The sequence below is a fragment of the Triticum dicoccoides genome, chromosome 6B (assembly GCF_002162155.2).
Source record: "Triticum dicoccoides isolate Atlit2015 ecotype Zavitan chromosome 6B, WEW_v2.0, whole genome shotgun sequence".
In the NCBI taxonomy this organism is placed as follows: Eukaryota; Viridiplantae; Streptophyta; class Magnoliopsida; order Poales; family Poaceae; genus Triticum; species Triticum dicoccoides.
This window is the reverse complement of record NC_041391.1, coordinates 296,682,251-296,704,420: the sequence shown is the minus strand read 5'-3', so window position 1 is coordinate 296,704,420 and position 22,170 is coordinate 296,682,251. Positions and strand designations below refer to the sequence as shown.

General features: G+C 45.8%; 1 protein-coding gene, 1 long non-coding RNA gene and 1 pseudogene across 2 annotated transcripts; 2 read left to right on the top strand and 1 right to left on the bottom strand.

The window, feature by feature from the left end:
- Positions 1-996: 996 nt before the first annotated feature.
- On the top strand, positions 997-1,804 carry LOC119321114 (annotated as a pseudogene).
- Positions 1,805-7,503: 5,699 nt separating this feature from the next.
- Positions 7,504-9,433, top strand: LOC119326171. Its single transcript, XR_005157833.1, has 3 exons — positions 7,504-7,623; positions 7,733-8,102; positions 8,693-9,433. It is a non-coding gene; the product is annotated as an uncharacterized LOC119326171 (long non-coding RNA).
- A 954-nt stretch (positions 9,434-10,387) lies between these two features.
- On the bottom strand, positions 10,388-12,026 carry LOC119326022 (cytokinin dehydrogenase 7-like). The gene has a single exon (XM_037599732.1). It carries the CDS (start codon positions 12,013-12,015, stop codon positions 10,414-10,416), a length of 1,602 nt encoding a protein of 533 aa, XP_037455629.1. The 5' UTR covers positions 12,016-12,026; the 3' UTR covers positions 10,388-10,413.
- Between the last annotated feature and the right edge of the window lie 10,144 nt (positions 12,027-22,170).

Sequence of the window (22,170 nt, the reverse complement as noted above, 5' to 3'; positions counted from 1 at the left end):
CATCGGGAGGATGGGGTGATCAGACAACACTTGTATGAATTTCACATAAAGCCAACCAACATGGTGGAGGGGTTGGCTATTTATAGGTGGGGTCGCAAGTCGAGGGGCAGATTTGGCTGTTGGACGTGACGTTCCCACCAACATGTTGTTGCTAGCTCGCACAACGGTTGGAAATTCGAATTGTCAATTTTCTCACAGCAGAAAATGCCAAACTGATAGTTTCCTAATTCTTCGGCAAGGGTGTAGGTCCTTCCAATTGTGAAGATGCATGCACAATCCACTATCCAGGATGTGTGATCCACGTTTGAAAATAATCCTCACAATGATTTGTCCTCACATGAAGATTCGGTCCATACAACCGAGGAAGCTCGACATGCGGTGCGGGTGCAATATGGTCAATATACTCGTGGCGAAAGGAATCCACATGAATAGACGTTTTTTTTCTTGGGTAATTTTGCTATCACGCACCTATGATCGAAGGAGGTATATATACATACCACTTTCCTCTATGTTTCTTGCCAACGCTCCAAGCAACCCCCCCCCCCCGGCCGAGAAATCCTCCAAGACTGTAGCATACAGTAGCACTGTACCTCACTGTAGCATAAGCCCTGCTTGGGGTGTTAGCCTATCCAGGCTCCACCATTGTTCGTGGTGGTCTCTATAGCTATGGTGGCGGGGGAAACATGAAGAGATTTGCTCACGCCTTTGGTAGTAGGATCTCCTCATCCCTTCATGTCACCATCGATGTAGATTTGCCCGATATCATAGTTGAGGTCGTCGTTGACGTCGTCGACCTTCGCGAAAAGGTTGTCCAACTTGGCTGAACTTTCGTCGAATATCTTACGTACCTCCTTGATGGTCTCCTTCGCTGGTCCTCAAGCTTGCGATCGATGTCCTCATTGAAGCCGCTCCAAAGAAGCTCGTAGATGCGCCTGCCTATTGTGGTGATGTCCTCCATCACCTCTCGCGTTGTCCTAGTAGCTTGTGGCGGGTGAAATGTCCATGGTCTGGCAGCATCAGGATGTGACTCTGCATACCTAATTGTTAGCGCTAATCTTGTTTTGAAGCTAGACCTAGATTACGGAGCCCGATTTCATGGCCGAAAACTAGAGTTAATTGCAGCAGAATTCCGCCCAACTTGCATCACCTCTGTCCAATGCAATTACAAGCCGACCAAGTGGCCCCTTCTTTGGAGCGGCCCCATCCGTCGATCAGAAACTAGAGATGGTGCTAGCTTTGTGCCCGGGTTCGTGTTCACCAAGGATGTGACCTACTTCCAGTTCCTTGACTGCATGCGCGTGAAGGAGGTTGCGCTTCGGTCGGTTGGCGTATGGGATGTGCCACACCCATGGATGAACCTCTTCGTCCCCCGGTCACACATTCTCGACTTCAGCGCTGGCGTGCTCAAAGGCATCTTCGGGGCTGACAAACTGGTCGGGCTCATCCTCATGTACCCTATTAACACGGCCAAATGGAACTCCCGGATGACAGGGGTGACGCCACCCACCGGCGAGGATGCATTCTACACCGTTGGACTTCTCCGATCGGCTCTATCCGCTGATGAACTAGAGCGTCTGCAGAGGGAGAACCAATCGGTGCTGACATTTTGCAACAAGGAGGGCATCGAGAGCAAGCAGTATCTGCCACACTACACGTCACAAGATGGATGGCAGCGACATTTGGGGCCAAGTGGAGCAAAATCTCTCAGCTTAAGACCAAATATGATCCCCACATGATAATGTCACGGGGGCAGAGAATTTTCCCCTTGCCAAGTGTGCCAGCGGTAAGCACGGCGACCACATAGTTAGTGAAGACACCGCTAACATTTCCTTCATAGATACGCTCATATGTCTAACAATATATAGGAGAACTTTTGGGTGTATGGACTGTACAAAGATTGTCTTTTGGTAGAATGTTTCGAGAATTTTGTAAATAGGAGGTAAATGTTGTAAAATTTAAATTAATATAATAAAATTTCAGTACTTATTGGGAAACTAGTAGAATGCCCATGGCGTTGCTATGGTCCTTTTAATTTTGTTCATTGTTGTATAAAACTCGGTGAATTTTTGGCCCCTTCTAACGGTACCGCCTCGACACTTTTATCGATGAATTCTTTTTTAACATTGACAATCCATCTTCATCTCTCTCATACTCCGCAGAAGTAAGCATACATAGAAATTCAACTTTTGTATTATCAAATATATAAAGGAGAACAATTATTTATATGCATCTCATTTGATTGTGTAAAACTCAATGAGTTTCAGTCTAGTTCATCAAAAAGCTTTGTCAATCGACATTTGTAAAGCATCACATGAAGTCTCAGTTTTTATCTCTGATATACAAAAGTGAATATATACACACATATTAAAAGAACTAAGATAAGCTCATATACAAATGTCGATTGAAATTACCCCTAGAAATCCCTATTCAACCAATGGAAGAATATGCACATGAGCAAGCAAGATAATGAAATTGTGTGTAATTTGCATAAGATAAGAAAATTAGTTATCCATACTTACCAGTCATGATAAACTCCAATCAGGTGCATGTCATTTACTACCCCAAGTGACAACGGTATTTTAGCAGGAACAAGATTCATAACCCACACATGATCAGACAGTACAACATTGACTGTCCTCCAAATAATGCACTCATGCCCATGACATTACGTAGTGCAGGCATCTTGAAACAAGTTTACACCATCATCCGTAAGGGAGGCCGTAGCAAAAGGTCTAGGCCCTGTTTGTTTGAGCTTTTGCTTCTGCTTTTGCAGCTTTTCTATTTTGGCCAAAAAGCCACAAAAGCTCTTAAATAGGTGCTTTTGAAGCTTTTATGGCTTTTGATGAATCAATATAACAATATTTAGCTCCAAAAGCCAGAAAAGCTCTAAAAGCACCTATTTAGGAGCTTTTATGGCTTTTTGGCCAAAGTGAAAAGGCTGCAAAAACATAAGCAAAAGTCCAAACAAACAGGGCCTTATACTGCCTAGAAACCTATGTGTCACTTTTAATTGCAAAGATGCAACCAAAGTGCAGTATTCAAAAGCAAGCGATGGTATGACTGCACTTGCAAAATACTAATTGTTTGTATTGCATTATGGCAAACTACCTTGCTGATTAGGAAGAAACTTTTCAGACAGCCTGTCCTTGCAATCAATCGATATACGACTGCTTGAGGATGTCGTTCCATGCTTGCCAAAATTACAATTTTTTAACAAGATATGGCTAGTTGCACCTTCATAACACTGAACCGCAAAGCTTATGAGAAGAAATACATTGATCAATAAACTTAACATTCTTGTTCTTCTTCCTCCTCCACCCACTACCACCGCCTCCCTAATCCGACCACCCACACATACTTTGAATTCAAACACTTACCCATGTATTTATGTTATATTTTATAATGTGCTTTTCTTACGAACGCATGGCTCTAATTTTTTATTGGATCAGATAAATCTTTCTCTCTCTCTCTCTCTCTCTCTCTCTCTCTCACACACACACACACACACACACAAACACACACACAAAGGAGCCATATTAGTAAACGATATTAAGAAAAAATCAGAAATTTTAGTAAACAATATTAAGAAAAAAATCAGAAATTTGAAGAAAACATTCACCAAGTTGAACGAAGCAACATGTAACGAACAATCACCAAGTTCAATAACTACTTTGATTTAGTAGCTTGACCCTAGTAGGTTAATTAATATATTTTTCAAGGATTTACATACCATGGAGTTTAACCACATCAGGCAAGGATACTTCAAACATTATTTCTTTATCTTATGGCTTATTTCGCAATGTAAATGGTATAACTTTGTCACACCATACATCACAGAAAAATGCAATTTCAACCATGGCATAAATTCCTGGCACACCATACATCCCCAATTCACATACAATTATACACAATGACTTCACATGCTTATATCCAATTAACAGGAAAAATTAGCATCTATGGTACAATAGTACACATACATGTGGATCCACATAAATCCTGATGGAAGCGGGAGACACCGCAGAAGATAAAGGCGGCGGCCGCGTACTGTAACTACAGATCCTGAATATCTACTTTTCCGCAGCCTAACCTCAGGCATGCGCTTCACTGAGCTCCGGCCGGTACCGACACCGGCCCCGATGCCAAGCTCTTGCTTGACAAACTCCAGCATGTCCTCCCCTGAAACCTCTGCGAGGCCCTTGTCCGCCCGGCGCCCGAGCGCCACGACGCACAAAACCTGACTATTTGGAGTCTCTGTACGGATGTTCAGTAGCGTAGTGATAACCTATAGTTCACAACATTTAAGTATGTGATTGGAGCAAGGAGCAGCACTTTCATGTTGTTGTCTCATTCTAGTTTTCAAAGTATAACCACATGATACTCCCTCCGTCCGGAAATACTTGTCCCAAAAATGGATGTATCTAGACTTACTTTAGTTATGCGCAAAAAAAATAGACTTACTTTAGTTATAGATACATTCATTTTATCCATTTCGAGGACAAGTATTTTCGGACGGGGAGTAGTAATCAGTACTTCCAAATTGGATCACGAGTGGAACAGGATCATGAGTGGACTCACTGGAGTAGTAGTGCGAGAAACAGAGCTGTATCGCGCAGACCATCTCGAGGTCGTCCTCGTCATCATCCTTGAGGCTTGCAGGAAACTGCTCGTTCAGAACAGTGAAATATGTTTTTCCCTGTCCACCCTTATCCGAATGAATGATGACGAACAAAGCCCCATATATCTGAACATTATAAGGATGAGACCAACACATTAGTAGTGAGTGAACAAAACAACACATGGTGTAAACACAAGCAGTTGCTAGTAAGCATGCTTTAGTGAACTGCAAGTTCTACTTCTAAAAGTAAGAACATTTTGCCAAGTCACAACAATGGGAGAAATGCAGTACTTTCAAATTCTTAGCAGCATTATCTCGGGCAACAATCATACTTTAGTTTTATGAGTTAAACTTGTAGCTAAAGAACGAAAATTGGTTAGGCGATTGATTAACAGACTTGCAACCTTCAATATTGACCCTCTGCATCACATCCTTCAAAAGGCCACTGAGCAAGGCAAGTTACACCCTCTTGATGGAAATGCGATGGTTATCCGTGCCTCCTTATACGTGGACGATGCGGCGGTTTTCTTGCGCCAATTAAATCCGAGGTCAATTTTTTTGCGGAAACCCTTGCCTGTTTCGGTGAGGTCACTGGTCTAATCATGAACTGCTCTAAAAGCATGGTTGCCCCCATCAGATGTGATCACTTGGACCTTGATGATATTCTGCATTCCTTTTCGGCTAATCGATCTACCTTCCCGATGAAGTACCTTGGATTGCCTTTGTCGGTCAAGAGGTTGAATAGGATTCACTTCCAGACCCTGGAGGACAAGATTGCGTCCAAGCTTTCTCCATGGTTGGGCATGCTAATGGCTTCTCCGGGAAGGGTTGTGCTGGTCAAGTCTGTCATCACGGCCATTGTCATATATTATATGACAGTGTTAAACCTTCCAATTGAGGTTCTGGAAAAGATTGATTCTCTTCGGCGTGCTTTCCTTTGGGTTGGTTGTGACAAGGTCACTGGTGGCAAATGCAAGATCAATTGGGTACATGTCTTCAAGTCCAAGGTCCATGAGGGGCTAGGTATCCTAAATCTGAGGAAGTTTGCGTCCGCGCTTCGTATCCGGTGGCTTTGGGCAGAATGGTTGGATCCGGTGAAGCCGTGGGTTTGCTTGGGTACCCCCTTTGATGAGAATGATAAAAACATTTTTGCCGCTGCCACCAAGGTGTTACTTGGCAACGGTATTCGTGCTTCCTTCTGGGAGTCTGCTTGGCTAGATGGCATGAGACCCAAAGACATCGCCCCAAAGATTTTTGACCTATCAAAAAGAAGGGGATGTTCGGTTCAGAAGGCTTTGAATAATAACTTCTAGGTCTCTCAAGTCAAAACAGATGGGATGACCTCCGCTACACACCTGACCGAGTTCGTCAACCTTTGGAAGAAATTATCTGTGGTGCACCTCAACCCCGACGTGGCTGATTCTATCTCTTGGAAGCTTTCTAATGATGGCTCTTACTCCGCGTCCTCGGCCTACAAGGTCCAGTTCCTGGGCTTAGTTGACTCCAACATGCAACAGTTGGTGTGGAAGATCTGGGCTCCCCCTAAATGCAAATTCTTTGCTTGGCTTGTGATCAATAATAGGATATGAACAGCCGACAGGTTCCAACGCCGTGGATGGCCTAACTGTGATCGCTGCCCCCTTTGCAAGCAAGTTCAGGAAACCGCGGCTCACCTCCTTTTCCAATGCCGCTAGTTCGAGTTTGGGAAATGATCAAATCTTGGCTTGGCTTGGTTGATGTGAACCCTACATCTTGGGTGACGGTCCATTCGGTGAAAGCCTGGTGGAACCTCATTGACTCCAACCCGTCGCAGTCTCGCCGGGCGATGATGTCTCTTATTATGTTGATCTCGTGGGAAATTTGGAACGAGAGGAATGCACGCGTCTTCCGTAACACCGCAGTGTCGGTTGGGGTTCTGGTTGCAAGAATCAAAGATGTTTCAAAGTGTTGGTGCCTTGCAGGGGCCAAATATTTGAGTACTATAGTGCTGCGAGAGTGACGTCTTGTAATTCGGCCTTTGGCCAAAAATACTCTAAACCTTCTTCTTAATCAATGAAAGTGGCAAATCTTTTGCCCAGTTTCAAAAAAATATCAGCAGCTCCCGGAAAGAATGATATTATCATTAGTGGTGCCCACTAAATTCGAGTACTTTGTAGTGAAGCACCATCATCAGATCAGCTATAAACAAGAACGGAAGGTACTCAATATCTTAGTCATGTACAAGCCTTCCACTTTGACTACAACATTGCCACAACCCACAGTATGTGTACCATGATTGGGTTATGTAAACTTTCCCCAAAATCTTATTTTTGGACATTTATTAAAGTAAATATGTTTTTCCTCGCCCGGTCTAAGTGATTTTACCTCAAGGGGAACAAGGTGGAGACATTGGTCTTGGAAGTTAAATCTTAGCCCCTCCAACTAGACGTAGAGTTGTCAAAACAACTTCAACAGGTGTAACAAATTTGAAACATTGATTTAATATAAAGTGTGTTTTAACATATTTCCAAATAAGTGTGGAGACGTCTTCTGAAATACTATTGTATAAATTTAAAATTTTACAATCTTTACGAGAGAGGCATTTTGGTGGCCGCGCACCATGGAGGCCGAAATCTGGCCCGTGTGTAATAGCGCTGTGATGTGTGCTGCTTATTTTTCATTTTCTTATACACACACCATTAATTGCAAATACATCGGTGCCATGGCCTCCCGTGCTGTGTTTATACACGGGCCTACGCACTTGTGTACCAACTGGGCTGGTTTGAACATGGCACAGGTAAGCGCGGGCTGGTGGGTAATTAATAATCTTTAGATTGGGCCATCTGTTCGCTGCAGATAGCTTTGCAATTACTTCGACACAGTGAGCAAGTTTCCCTTCCTCACCAGAGCATTAATCCCCTTGCGGCGGCAGCTGGGCGTGCGATGGTTCGCCATGGATGGGCTCGAGTTCTTCTTCGAGGAAACCGAAGCATGATCTTTCCCTATATGGTCTTGTGCTAGTGCTATGAGTAAGTTATGGCTGTAACGCTTGTTGCCTGTGCTAAGCTAGTGTTGTCCGGTTCCACTCTCCCCGGGGCATTGAATCTGACGATATGATTTTCCCGTGATTCGTTGCAGTTTCATTCCTAGGGTCGTCGCCGGGGATTTGTTGGGAGGAGATGTGGCTACTGTCCAGTCCGTGGTTGCTTCAATCGATGAAGCTCGCGCGGACTGCGAAGACCTGATTTCCACTGATCCCACATTTGTTGACTGTGATGGAGAGCAGTGCAGTTCTGGCCAGCGCGTTGAAGAGGCAATGTGGGGACTGCTTCACACGCCGCGTAGCTAGCGAGGTTGTTGCCGATTCAAACGATCTGGCTCATGAGGATGTCAGCAATACACTGATCAGACAAGATGGAGATGCAGAGGGCGTGGTCTCCAACTTAAAAGGCTCCCTGCTGGTCTTGAATGTAATTAAATTCATAGCTAATGCCTGCTGGTCTTGAAGGTAATTAAATTCGTAGCTAATGAAAAGAACACTGCTTAGATGATAGATTATTGCTTGCTTGGAATTACTAGTTAGTAGTTAGTTATCCTCGGTTGATTTTTGGGGGTGTGTCTGGAACTCTGGATTAATATTTTTAGCTACTTATCGTCATTTTTTTAGATACACCTGACCGAAATGTGTATGCAACAATGGACTAAAAACTACTTACAAGATTAGGATTGGCAAAGCGTCCGATGAGAGGGAAAGGAATCCAGGCCGAGTCCCTGTGCTCGAGGCTTCGATGCGTGCTGCAGAAAAGAAAGCTGCTACTGTTATTAATCCTGTACTGGGATCAAGTTTTGCTCGGTCGAAGAAGCTTACCACTTTTACAATTTGTACTCGTGGGAGACTGGGTTTGGTGTCAGATATGCTAAAAGCCGGTTGAACGTCCATCTGAAAAAATGCATGCAGGAAATTGTGTGCGCGTGTGCAATAAGCAGTAAAGCACTCATAACGTAAAAGCTGCACTGAATGTTTTATGTATTAGATTTCTTGAACAAGCTGTTGAATATGAAGAAAAACTTACGCAATTTTTTTGAATCCTTGCACAGGGTAAACCGTTGCAATCAAACAGGCATTCCACACTTTTTGGGTGTACTGCCATGATGAGGATCCTCAGGTCAGATGACAAAGGATGGTACGTTTGCGAACACAGGGCAGAGCACAACCATAAACTTTCTGTCAACTGTATGGAGAAATTACACTGGAAGTCTCATCGGCAGATAGATAGACACACAGAGGACCTTCTGAAACAGCTGAGGGAAAGCAATGTAAGCATAAGCAAGGTTTACAGTGTTGTGGGCAGTTTTTTTGGATCAGTGAAAGAGGTGACGTTCACCAAAAGGTCTCTGAAGAATCTATGTGGGAAGCTTAACCGCGAGCAACCAGAAAATGATGCAACTAAGACCAGCTGGACGCCCTAGCACAATTGGCGACAAAGCACCATATGAGCAACCAGCTAAGAGGTCTAGGTTCTGTTCTATCTACAAAGGTCAAGGTCGGAAGAGTACCAATGTCCGCAACGAGAAGATCTTCCAAAGGCGCCGAGGAAGTCGCCTCGATGCTCCAGATGCAGCTTACGAGGTCATAGGAGGAACACATGCCCCAACCAGACTTTCGAGATGGATTTTAGAATAGCCTGTGTCTAAAAGTTCAGTTTGTTTACTCTAGAAAATCCACATTTGTCAAGTTTGCACTATAATGCTGCTATGGGTGTGATTTGTTTTGTGTGTTGTGACACTGTTGCCGAGTCCTTGGTTAAATGATGTAATACACTGCAATGCGGCAAGCGTGGTAAAAGTAATCTCAAATTGGCAAAAAAAAGATGTAATGCACTGAAATTGTGGTGTTGCTGTGAGCAGGTGACATTTAGTTTAACTTTTTCAGTTTGGAAATCTTCCAACCCTTGTTTCTGAATCATATTGTCATCAGATTCTTCTGAATCCAGAAAATACACTAAAAATGTGGTATGGCTGTGAGCAGCTCTCCCCTAGTTTGAACACTTCGTGTTTGCAAAATATTTCCACTCCTTGTTTGTGAATCACGTGGTCGTCATTGTTTTCTGAATATTGTGGTGTGCATTTGCATAGACAAAAAACACCTATTGTTCGCATCTTCAGTTTGCACGCCAATTTTCTTTGCCACTGATGTTGGTCTCGACGCAAGCTTCTCTGCAATCTGGGCACATGATGAGCGGCAGATGACGCCTGTTCCTGGATCCTTCCGATGAAGAGGAAGACGCCATGGATGGAGTTGGGTTTGAGTTGGGAATGGATGTGGCTGTTCTAGACAGGGTCGCTGCTATAGATAGAAGAACTGCCTTTGGCAACGGCAGGATTCTCACAACGATCGACTAAAACGGCTCTCGGCTTCGCACAGGTAGGAACATGACGACTGAATCAATCCCATGTACTTTCCCGTGACTCCTTCCCTTTGAACTATGCGGCCCTGCTGTCCTGATTCGTCTACATGAGCTGTCGTCTGTTTATTTACTAGCAATACGGGATAGTAAAAAGGGTGTGACGCTGAAATACGGCAGCGGGCTGGTTGCGTGGCGCTCATCAAGACAACAGCAGACGACACAGATTTCGGCCTTCATGGTGCGCGGCCACCAAACGGCATTTTCGCAATCTTTACCTCCTATTTTCAAAATTCTGGAAACATTCTACCAAAAGACAATCTTTGTACAGTCAATACACCAAAAAATTCTGCTATATATTGTTAGACATATGAGCGTATCTAATGGAGGAAATGTCAGCAGTGTCTGCACTAACTATGTGGTTGCCGTGCTTGCCGCTGGCACACTTGGCAAGGGGAAAATTCTCTGCCCCCGTGACATTATCGCGTGGGGATCATATTTGGCCTTGAGCTGAGCGATGTTGCTCCACTTGGCCCCAAAATGTCGCCGCCATCCATCTTGTGATGTGTAGTATGGCAGATACTGCTTGCACTCGATGCCCTCCTTGTCACAAAATGCCAGCACTGATTGGTTCTCCCTCTGTAGCCGCTCTAGTTCATCGGCGGATAGAGCCGACCGAAGAAGTCCCACAGTGTAGAATACGTCCTCGCCAGTGGGTGGCGTCACCGCCGTCATCTGGGAGTTCCATTTGGCCGTGTTCATAGGGTACATGAGGATGAGTCCGACTGGGTTGTCACCCCCGAGGATGCCTTTGAGCACCCCAGCGTCAAAGTCGAGAATGCGTGACCGGGGGACGAAAAGGTTCAGCCATGGGTGTGGCACATCCCACACGCCAGCCCACCGAAGCTCAGCCTCCTCCACGCGCACGCGGTCGAGGAACTGGAAGTACGTCACATCCTTGGTGAACACGAACCCAGGCACAAAGCTCAGCTGAGCTAGCACCATCTTTAGTTTCTGGTTGACAGATGGGGCGGTCGTCTCATCATAGTACATGGCGGCTTCGATGAAGTAGATCGCGCCGGAGCCAGTCACGGATGCGAGGCCAGCAAGCCTGTTGATATCGGCTTCGGAGAAGAAGGGCGTTGACTTGGGGCCCTCGGTTAGGGTCCGGTTAAGCTGGACTTGGCCTTCGACATAGTCGAAGCCGGCTTCGCTAGCCTGCTTAGAAATGAGCAGCTCCTGGTCTCTGGTGAACGCAACCACATCTGAGTAGGCAAGTCGGACCCAGCGCACCTGCTTTGGGGCCAACTCGAGAGCGATCCGAGCCCGAGTTATGATCCCGAACTGGCCCAGCCCACCCAACGCCGCGAAGAACAGGTCCTTCCTCTTGTCACGTGAGCATGTCACCATCTCACCCGTCCCGGTAACCACGTCAAGCTCGTGCACATTGGCGATTTGCGGGCCATGCCGGAATGCTTGCCCGCCGATGCCAGCATTGGAGAGCGTGCCGCCGACGGTGAGTTGCAGATAGTCCGTCCACGCGCGCGGCGCGAGGCCGTGCTTCAGTGTCGCGCGGAGGACGTCGACCCACAGCTGCTCGCCGCCGGCATCGACGTAGTCCGCGGACACGTTGATGCGGTGGTGAGCGCGCCCAAGCGTGCGCATGTTGACGACGACACCGCCCGGAGCGAGAGACTGCCCGCGGACGGAGTGGCCCTGCCCGCGTGGTGACACGGGGAATGGCACTGGCGAGGACGCGGAGAACCGGATGAGCGCGGCGATGTCGGCGGGCGTGGCAGGGTGTAGAACGGCTTCCGGGGCTGCCTCCATGATGCGGCCAAAGTCTGACGACGCGCTCGCCGTTGAGTTGCAGTCGGTGCGGATTTTAGAGGCGATTCCTAGGGCAAAGAGATCACCGGAAAGGCCACCCGCAGGCATTGGTCGGAGTTGGCCGGCAACGACGGAGAAGAAGCTCGCCATGCCGATAAGAAACGCTGCGAGGCGAGTTCTTGCCATGTCGTTGCAGTGACGCTGATTTGGGACTGACGATTGTAAGCTACTGGCTTTGCCTGCTGCTTAGGTGGGTAGAGAGAAAGATTGATGCGTCTGTGTTGTTTCAGGTCAAGAACTTTGATGACATTTTATAGGGTAGCATTATGCCTCGCAGAAGTTGACAAATGTAGGTCGTGCAGAGTTCTTGTATTTTTTTTCCTCTAATATTCTTTTGAATGTATTGACTTTAGAGGGGGAAATAATTAAGGGTGCCGAAAGCATGGTTGAGAAAAAAGAAAGTTAGTGGGATAGCTGCATCTCTTGGTTTTGACTTGGATAGCACTTAACTAATGATTATTGAGAAGAGACTCCAAGCATTTCATTTTTTTTTCTTAGATTTGACTCGGAGCTCCATCGGCTGGACACGTATAATTTTATCAACATAGTGGGCAAAAACTCATCAGCCCATTTCATTTTGAATAAAACAACATGTATAAACTGTCCCAATTCTCACTCTCCTTTTTTACGCCATGTCAGAAGTAATTCTGTAAACAGAAATTCATACTGCATGAATGTGACGGTAATTTCAGAGGGGACAGATGAAATCTGAATGAATCAAGTGAAGTTGGAGAAGATTAATTTGCCAGGGACGCTGACTAACAGAATGATGTTACATGCCGTTAAACTAGAAACTAACACTTAATTTCTAACGCCATTTGCTTTGATGTATTATTTAACAACATAATCTCTCTGTTACTCCTACTATGTATGTAGGATTGATTGGCATGGAGCGTCCGCCTATCAATCAGGCTTGGCGTCACAGGTAACTGCTGACCAAGTTTTGTTTATCATGTATGTCAAGTTGACTTTCTGGTTTGTTGATGTCCGGCACAAGTAAATTTATTTGCTTGTCCGGAATACAAGTATTCCTGGTTCATGTGAGGTCAGTATGGTTTTTATTTTATTTTAAAAATTCCCGAGACGGCCGGAGATGTAACTATAAACAAGCCACATGATATTGCAGTTTGGGTGGGTGCATGAACGTGGAGGGCAATATATATCCAGACCAAATCAAATCTGCAGATACATCAATCCCTTGAATAATCTCCACGGGTTAGTGGTGATCACTTCACAAGGTAGTATTTGTCCTTCAAAGAAGCTCCAAGGCCAACTGAAAGAGCAATGCCCCTATGGTTCATGCACTCAAACGGCTATATATTGATGACGGGTATATTAGTGCATTTTTCTATTATCATTATGTCTGATCAAATTGATGCGCTATTAAAAACACTTACTCCCTCCGTCCTTTAAAGAGTGTACTTCCAACTTTGTTGGAGGATCAAACTATCTCAATATTTGACCGAGTTTGTGCAAAAATATATCAATGTTTATGAAACCAAATAAGTATATGATGAAAATATATTTTATCATAAATCTAATGCTACTAATTTAATGACATAAATGTTGGTGCATTATTGTATAAATACGGTCAAACATAAAAATGTTTGACTTTTCAACAAAGTTAAAAGTACACTCTTCAAAGGACGTAGGGAGTAGGCCGCATTTGGAATGGTTGAAATTAAATGAGGGGTATTTATTTTACACATGTACCGGCCGCCCAACAAATTTCGGCTGGAAACGAAACAACAAAGTGATATCTGTATTTCTTTACAGGTGTATTTAGAGGAAATACGGCAGTCCAATCAGGGTCTTACAGTTATTGCTAATTCATACACACAAGCGGCTACATATTGATGTCTCATATATTAGTGCATTATTATTATGTCTGATAAAAACCGTGTTTAAAAAAGCATTTAATTTTCTGGTTTTAGTACTACATCTGTATGAGGTTGTTTAGGCCTAAGCCAATGCTATAAACCGTCCATGTCTCCATGTTGAGATTCACAGTCTGTAGGTAAATCATGAGTAGAGTTATATTTTCCTAGGAATGTTCTACTTTAGTTTGTTTTTTCCTTTTTGCGGAAAAAAAACCCGGGTAGGTGGTAGTTGAGGTCACCAAAAGAAGTTTTGTTGGATCGCAAAATACAGTCCTTGAAAAGCATATTTTTCATATTTTCTATGTATATCAAATCTTAAGAGGCAATTGTTTATGAATCTATTAATTATGTTTGTTATATCTTTAGATCTACAAATTAATGCAGCTGCTCCTAAGCCATGAATGTGGATGAAATGCGGTGTATGCTGAATTGGTTCTTTTACCGTCAACACTAATAGGCAAAAAAATCTTTTATTGGTAACGTAGCCTCTCACGAGCAACAACAAATCGTCGGCATTGTCGTAAGTCACTCCACTGACGGGTATAGATGTCCATATCAGTTGTTAGGCCTTGGCCCTAATGATTGTTCTTCCCATTATAATTAGGTCACTACCAACGGTAATTACTGACACACCCAGAAACCATCAAAGTAGACAGATTGAAGCTCATCTGTATGATATAGCATATGTTGAATCAGGTTAGGGTTTAGGGTTTAGAGAGCTCCTAGGACAGTAAAATGAGCCCTTTAGTAACTCTCTCACACGAGGACGAAGAACGGGAGGGGGGGGGGGCAGAGACCAAGCGCGTACACCCCTCCCCATGCTCCCTCATGGGCCAACCCATGTGTGGGGCGGGAAAGCGGAAGCATCTTTTTAAAAAAAATTGTTTTCCATTGCGAGACTAATTCGGGATTTCAAAAAAGTTACAACTTGTGAAATGTTTGTGAATTCAAAAATTGTTTATGATTTGAAATAATGTTTGCAAAATAATAAATGCTAATGGAATTAAAAAATGTTCACTGAATTGAAAAACATTTCTTGAATTCAAAAAATGTTCATGATTTCAAAGGAATGAACCTATTTTGAATTTGATCAACATATTTTGAACATCGATGAACAAATTTGGCATTTGATGAACACTTTTTTAATTTGATGAACATTTTTTGGAAAAATTATGAACAAATTTTGAAATTGATGAACATTTTTTTGAAAAAAATGATGAACAAATTTTGAATGTGACGAACATTTTTTGAAAACAATGAACACAAAAAATAATCCGATGAACATTCTTTTAGTTCAATGAACAAATTTTGAAATTTTATGAAAAAAATTTACAACTGATGAACAAAAAATTGAATCCGATGAACATTTATTGGATTGTTGAACATTTTTTTACATGGTTGAACATTTTTGAATTCGATGAATAAAAAAGGTGTTAACGAATTTGAAAAATAGTCAAAAAGTGAAGAAAAAGAAAATAGAAAAGAAAAAGGAAACGAAAAAGAAAAAGGAAAAGGAAAAACAAAAGAAAAAATAAGAAAAGAAAGAAAAAAATTGAAAAGAAAAGAAAAATGAAAAACCAGTATAGAAAACATAAAAAAATAAAAAAGCCGGTTCTGGGAAGGTTCTAGAACCTTCCAAAAATCGATGGCGAAATAAGTCGCAAAACGGGCCGGCCCATATGCTGAAAGGGGTGCTAGCGGGTGACCTACGTGTTGTATAGGATCCCGCATTTTTTTTGAAAGATCCAGCATATCACTGTCTTTTCATTAATTTAGAGGGGGATTACAAAAAGTTTTTGTCCAGAGGGACAAAGGCAGGGAAAATTTGCGCCAAACGACCAAAGGGACAATAGAAGGGGTGCCTTCTATTTCTCTGCACAAAATGTTTACTACTCACATCGGGTCCCCGAACGAGGGCGCTGGACATTTTGCTCCGGCAAGTCGCCATTGCTCTAAGTCACTCCTGATTGTATTTATCACTTTCATGGAGCTTGGGATCTACTCTCTAGAGGTGCAACCATTTCTCCGCAACCAGATGCGCTAGATAGCCATGGCCAACATCGTCTTCCTCCCTCTTCGTGTTCCTGGGGCTGCCCTGTCCACCATGCAGCTGACGAGCTCCATCGTGGACCTCCCCTAGGTCTGCACATCTGGTTTGAGCCTCGCACCCCCTCCAAGACGCCACTTGTGCCCAGATCACCTGAGCGAACGGGCACTCCCAGAACAAATGCACCGATGACTCCAGGCTCCTATTGCATAGAGCACAAAAGTATCTGTTTTCCCACCCCCGACGCTAGAGACGATCGTTGCACCACAACAAGTTGTGGTGCAACAACCAGTTGAGCATTTTCGTGTGGTCGGGCGCCCAGGTCTTCCAAACCAGGGACCTGAGCTTCGTCCGTGGCTGGTCGGCAATGCCGGCCGCGCGTAGTATTCAGCGCCGCCTCCGACCGTCCAGGCGATCTTGTCAGCCGTGTCGTCCTGCAGCATGATGCTCGCTGTCCTGATCAGCCTCGACATGGAGACGAATTACGGCAGGATGCCGGTGATGTCGCCGTGCTGGAGGTCTTGAATCCAGTGATCCTACTGCAGAGCTGCCACTACAGTTCGATTCTTGCGGCTGGAGTGTCTGAACACGTCGGGAAACTGCAGCAGCAGCGGCCGGTCCCCTAACCAGTGGCAGTGCCAAAACTTCGCTTGTTTGTCGGTTCTGATGGAGACGAATGTAGCGGAGGAGAAGAGTGCTTGGTCCTTGCCATCACATGGCATGCCCAACCCCACCCCTGGCCGATCAGGGTGCTTCAACGCCGAGCTAGAGCCATCGCAGTCTCAGCGCACGCATGAACTTTAATAGGTCTGGGATTCCCAGGCTAGCGTTGTCGAGCGGCGATGTGATGACCGGGCAGCTAACCTTGCATTTGCCACCCATAGTCCCTTCGTCCTGCGCCCACATTAACTTCCTCAGTGCCTTGTCTACATCCTTGAAGAACTTTGTCGGAGCTCGTAAGACGGTAATCACGAACGCCGCGAGCACCGAGAGTACGCAACTAACAAGCACCCGGTGGCCCGAGAGTGGCATGAGGCGCCCCTTCTAGCCGGCAAGCCAAGCTCGGATCCTATCTAGTATTTATTGCAGGTGGACCAATTTGATTCGACCAAGAGTAACCGACAACCCGAGGTAACGAATGGGGAAGCTAACTATCTGGACCCCGAAATTGAGCAGGACATGTTGCAGGTCCATGTCACCGCAGCAAATTGGCACGACGGTGGATTTGGTGTGGTTGAGGTGTAGCCTCCAAGCATTGTCGAATCCCTGCAGCAGCTCCACAATCCTATCTACCTCATCTCGTACTAGATTAACGAAGACGACTGCGTTATCAGCATAGAGGCTGACATGAAGCAGACCGGCGCCCACCGGCATGTGTTGGAGCAACCCTGCGCGCGATGCCGTCTCGATTAGTCTATGCAACGGGTCGATCGCTAGAATGAACAACAATGGCGATAGCGGGTCGCCCTGCTGCAGCCACCTCCTGTGCAGGATGGGCGCACCCTCGACGCCATCCAAGAAGCATGAAGAAGTCGTCGAGGACGGTAGGAGAGCAACCCAATCCCTCCAGCGCACAGGGAAGCTGAGCTTGTGCATAAGTTCCATGAGGTATTCTCAAGATACACTGTCGAAGGCCTTGGCTATGTCCAATTTCATCAGAAGTGCGAGCTTTGTTTGTCCTGTGCAGTAGCTTGACCGTGTTCTAGACATGCATGTAGCTGTCATGTATTCCCTTGCGCTTCTGTATGGCACTCTGTGCTGGCGAAATCAGCTGATCGATGACACCCGCCAGCCTCATGGAGAGTACTTTAGCAATCAGTTTGGCGACCGAGTGGATGAGGCTAATTGGCCGGAAATCCCCCATCTGCATAGCCTCGCTTTTCTTTGGTAACAGAGTGACCATTGCCTCGTTGATTTGTCGGAAATCCCCCGCGGCAAGGCAATGGAACTTGTTGAACACGACCATAATGTCACCCTTGATCCTGCCCCAACATGCCCTGAAGAAAGTGCACGTGAAACCATCCGGCCCCGACGCCTTCTCTTCCAACGACACACACACACTGCTGCCCACACCTCGGGTTTAGAGAAAGGATTATCGATGTCGCAGTTCCCTAGCACAGGCATGTCGAGCTCATCCCAGTTGATTGTGCTCGGGCATGCTTCCCTCTGCCCTAGCAAAGAATCAAAGTGATCTTGCACCAATTTTGCTTTGTCCTCATGAACTATTGCTTGCGTGCCCCCTGTTGCAGATATTGGATGAAGTTTTTCCTTCATCTCGAGCAGATTTTTGCTTTGAAAAACGTTGTCTTTGCGTCCCCGGCCTTCAGCCAAGTTACCCATGATGCTTGTCTCTTTCGCTCACGTTCCAGCGCAGCCAGACCGACCACCCACAGCTTGAGTGCCTTTTTGAGCTAGAATTCCGACGGGGTCAGCGCCCTCTTTTCCTGGGCTACGTCAAGCCGCATAACAAGTTCAAACGTCAGCTGGAACTGCAGCTTTGCGTCACTCAATACGGCCTTCCCCTAGATCTTCAGGTCCACCGCTGTTCTCTGAATCTTGGTTTTGATCCTTACGAGAGATAAATCATGGTTTATTGGCCTCTCCCGAGCCCTTGCCACTGTCTGCTGAAACTGAGGGAAGCACGGCCAAAAGTTTTCAAAATGAAAATGAACCTTTCTGCGAGGGGAAGTGGCGTTGGCCAGAAGCAGCGGGCAGTGGTCGGAGCACGTCGTCGATGCCGCCATTAGCGTGTGCGAAGGGAAGAAAGCCTCCCATTCAGTGGTGCAGAAAAATTGTCAGTGCTAACCGAAGTGGGGTTTTGACACTCGTTGCTCCATGTGAATCTTCTTTTTTTTTCACTTTATCTCCCTTAGCCCCGCCCGATCGATCGCCGCCCGGAATTTTCCCATGATTCTCCTGTTTGTGATTGCATTGTTCTTGTCTCGTGCTTCGTAGATGATGTTGAAATCCTAGTATATCAACCATGGTTGCCCTCGGGGTGGAGCATCCGCGGCCAGCTCCTGAAGGAAATCATCCTTCCTCGCCTCATCAGCCGGCCCATAAACTGTTGTTAGCCAGAAACCGCTACTGGAGTGCAGCATGGTGGCCCGAGCAGTGATGGAAAAGCGTCCCGCCATGTGGGTGGCTAGGCCAATGACAGAGGATTCCCAAAAGATGGCAGACCCACCGCACGTCCCCGATCGACGGGAGGGCGGTGCAGCCATCCCGTGAACGGCCGCCTATGTCTCAAACTAAGGCAGGTGTCCAGGCATCTATCTTTGTCTCCTGGAGCCAGAGAATGGTGAGCTTGTGCGCCCGTGCGACTTCATAGACCATGGCTCCCCTTTGCAGGTGAATTCAGACCCCGCACATTCTAACTCATGATCTAACAACGGTCGTCATTCATCTGGAAATGAGCGATTTCTTCGGAAGCTAATTTTACTAATAAAGATGATGAACATCAAAGTACACTTGCCCTGACTAACCGTGTCACGCCAACAACTACCAGTAGCGCCCAAACACATGTTGGCGACGAACTAACCTACTAGCCCTAGTACAGTACATGATGATGAAACCTAACTCGATCCGACAGAAGGCCGGACGGCACCGGAGACTAAACCTACAACTAACAAGCACTAACATGATCAGGCATGTCCTCCGTCCGCGCCGTCAGGGCCGGCGAGGCTAGCCATGGCAGGCAGGGCTTCCACATCCAAACGCGTGAGCTTGGCAATGGCAAGGATGTCCTCCTCCATGAGCAGCTCCCTCGAACTGGCGAACCAGAGCTTTGACCGCCTTGATAGTCATCCTCTCCTTGGGGCCCAGGCCACCCAGCTCCTTCACCAGCCTAAGTGAGGCACGCCGCGCCACTGGTACCGTAGAGCTATTGGCGGCCTGACGCGCGCTCTGCCGCATGGGAACAGAGACCGCCCTCGACTAATTCTGCAGAAATATAGTAGGGGCTAATAAATATGCGTATATGTTTTTTAGAGAAAAGACTAGAGCCCGACTTTATAAATAAAGCCACCAGGCAGAGTCAACAACGTAGCCACGCCAAACGAAATGACACACCATCCACAAAGTATCAACGCCAAACACGGCAGACAGAAGTTAACATACATGGCTCCCAGGCCAGTACACGGCACACAAATTGGAGACTCGGGAACGACAATAGTAGGGCCATCAACTCCTAACCGTCGGCCTGAACTCGAGGAAGGGAGGTAGCTGTAGCTCGAATCCTGGTAGCCATATCATCAAAAGCGTCCCGATCCTCCTCCTTAGTCAATAATCTCCACTGCTGCAGAAATATGCAAGTTTTAAATAAGAAATCAGCGGGTTTAGCAGGAAAATGTGTTCAATGGTAATCTTGTTCCTAGTCGTCCAGAGGGTCCAGCACATCACTGCGAAACCCACCCAGAACATTCTTCTCTAGGCCCCAACCAGGTTAGAAGCCAAAAGACGAAGTTCTGAGAAGGAAGCAGGTTTCCAAGAGACATGAAGCCAAGATCTGATACAACACCAAAAGAGCTTAGCCAAGACACAGTTGAAGAAGTTGTGAGTTATGTCTTCTCTCTGGCCACATAAAACACATAGATCAGATCTCGGACCATTACGCTTGCGAATTTGGTCAGCTGCTAGAAGGCGCCCATGAAAGCTTGCCATAAGAAGACCTTAACTTTAGGAGGGATGCAAACCCTCTAGATCCACTTAAATTTGGTAGTGGTCGATCCAGATATGAGTTTGCCATATAATGATTTCACAGGAAAATACTCAGACGCAGAGTGGGGCAAGGCCACCGAGTCCTCCTCCTTCCAGAGCACAAGGAAGAGGGCAACAGGACGTTGCCAGTCAACCAACTCTTTAGGAGACAGAGAACGACGCAGATCAAGGTCCCAATTGTTGTTAGAGAGCTCAGAGATTGAGATCTTGGGATTAGGGCAATAAGAAAAAGAATTGGAAAAGAGACAGCTAACGTGGCTGGACCGCACCACCAATCTAGCCAGAACCTAGTGGACCTACCATTGTGGACCAAAAACTTAACAAGGCCTTGAAACACCAGCCAGATCTTGACAAGATCTGTCCAGAATTGAGACGCGTTGTGTCTTGGTGGCTACATAGATACTGGAGGTGGGTGACACCCTCCGGAATAAGGTGGGAGCTAACAGGGGAGATGTGTCCAGCCGACGCGGCTCTGGGCATGATGTTAGAGAGCGCATCCGCAACGAAGTTGAATAGGATAGGAGAAACGGGATCACCCTGCCTGAGGCCTCTGGAGTTTCTAAAAAAATTGCTAGTTCTCCCATTGACTGAAATCGCAGTATGGCCCGCCGAGACCATTTGCATTACTCTATGTACAAGGCCACCATCAAAACACTTGGCCAAAAGAACCTGTCGTAAGAAACCCCAACTAACAGAGTCGTAAGCCTTCTCAAAATCCAGCTTGAGAATGACGGCCTTACTACCAGCCTTGCGAATGTCATGAATGATTTTTGGAGGCAAAGCACCCCATCAAGGATGAATCGGCCTTTGACAAAGGCGGATTGATAGGGGGAGAGGGTACGGTGGGCAACTGGAGTAAGACGTGTAGCGAAGCCTTTGGCTGGAAATTTTGCGAAGTTGTAGATTAGGGAAATAGGTCTGAATTGCGAGATTAGATCCGCACCCTTGACTTTAGGGATGAGAGTGATAACTGCGTAGTTAAGCCTAGAAATGTCAACCGTCCCCAAACAAAATCCCTGGATGATCGCGCATACAAGGGCCCGGAGTTGAGGCCATAATTTCCTAAAAAAGGGGATAGAGAGGCCGTCGGGGCCGGAAGCAGAATTGATATTGGCCTTGTTGATGGCAAGAAAAATTTCCTCTTCGGAGAGAGGGATCATAAGAGTAGCATTTTCCTCAGCAGAGACCATGGCACGATCGTTCCGAAAGGAAGGGGCGGTCCTGTAGCCCGAGTCAGATTTGGCCGATACAAGAGAGGAGAAGAAATCAACGATGTGGTTCATAATAAGGGTCTGATCCGTGTTTTCTATATATATCAAATCTTAAGAGGCAGTTGTTTATGAATCTATTAATTATGTTTGTTGTATCTTCATATGTAGCCATGTGTTGAAATCTCTGGATAGACTTATATTTGGGAACGAAGAGAGTACTTAGTTAATGATTATGAAAAGAGACTCTAAGCATTTCATTTTTTTTCTTAGATTTGACTCGGAGCTGGACACGTATAATTTAAACAACATAGTGGGCAAAAACTCATCAGACCATTTCATTTTGAACAAAACAACATGTATAAACTATCCCAATTCTCACTCTCTCTTTTTTTACGCCATGTCAGAAGTAATTCTGTAAATTTGA

Bases quoted from the DNA above. Each gene is read 5' to 3' on its own strand.
- LOC119326022 (XM_037599732.1), bottom strand. From the start codon at position 12,015: ATGGCAAGAACTCGCCTCGCAGCGTTTCTTATCGGCATGGCGAGCTTC.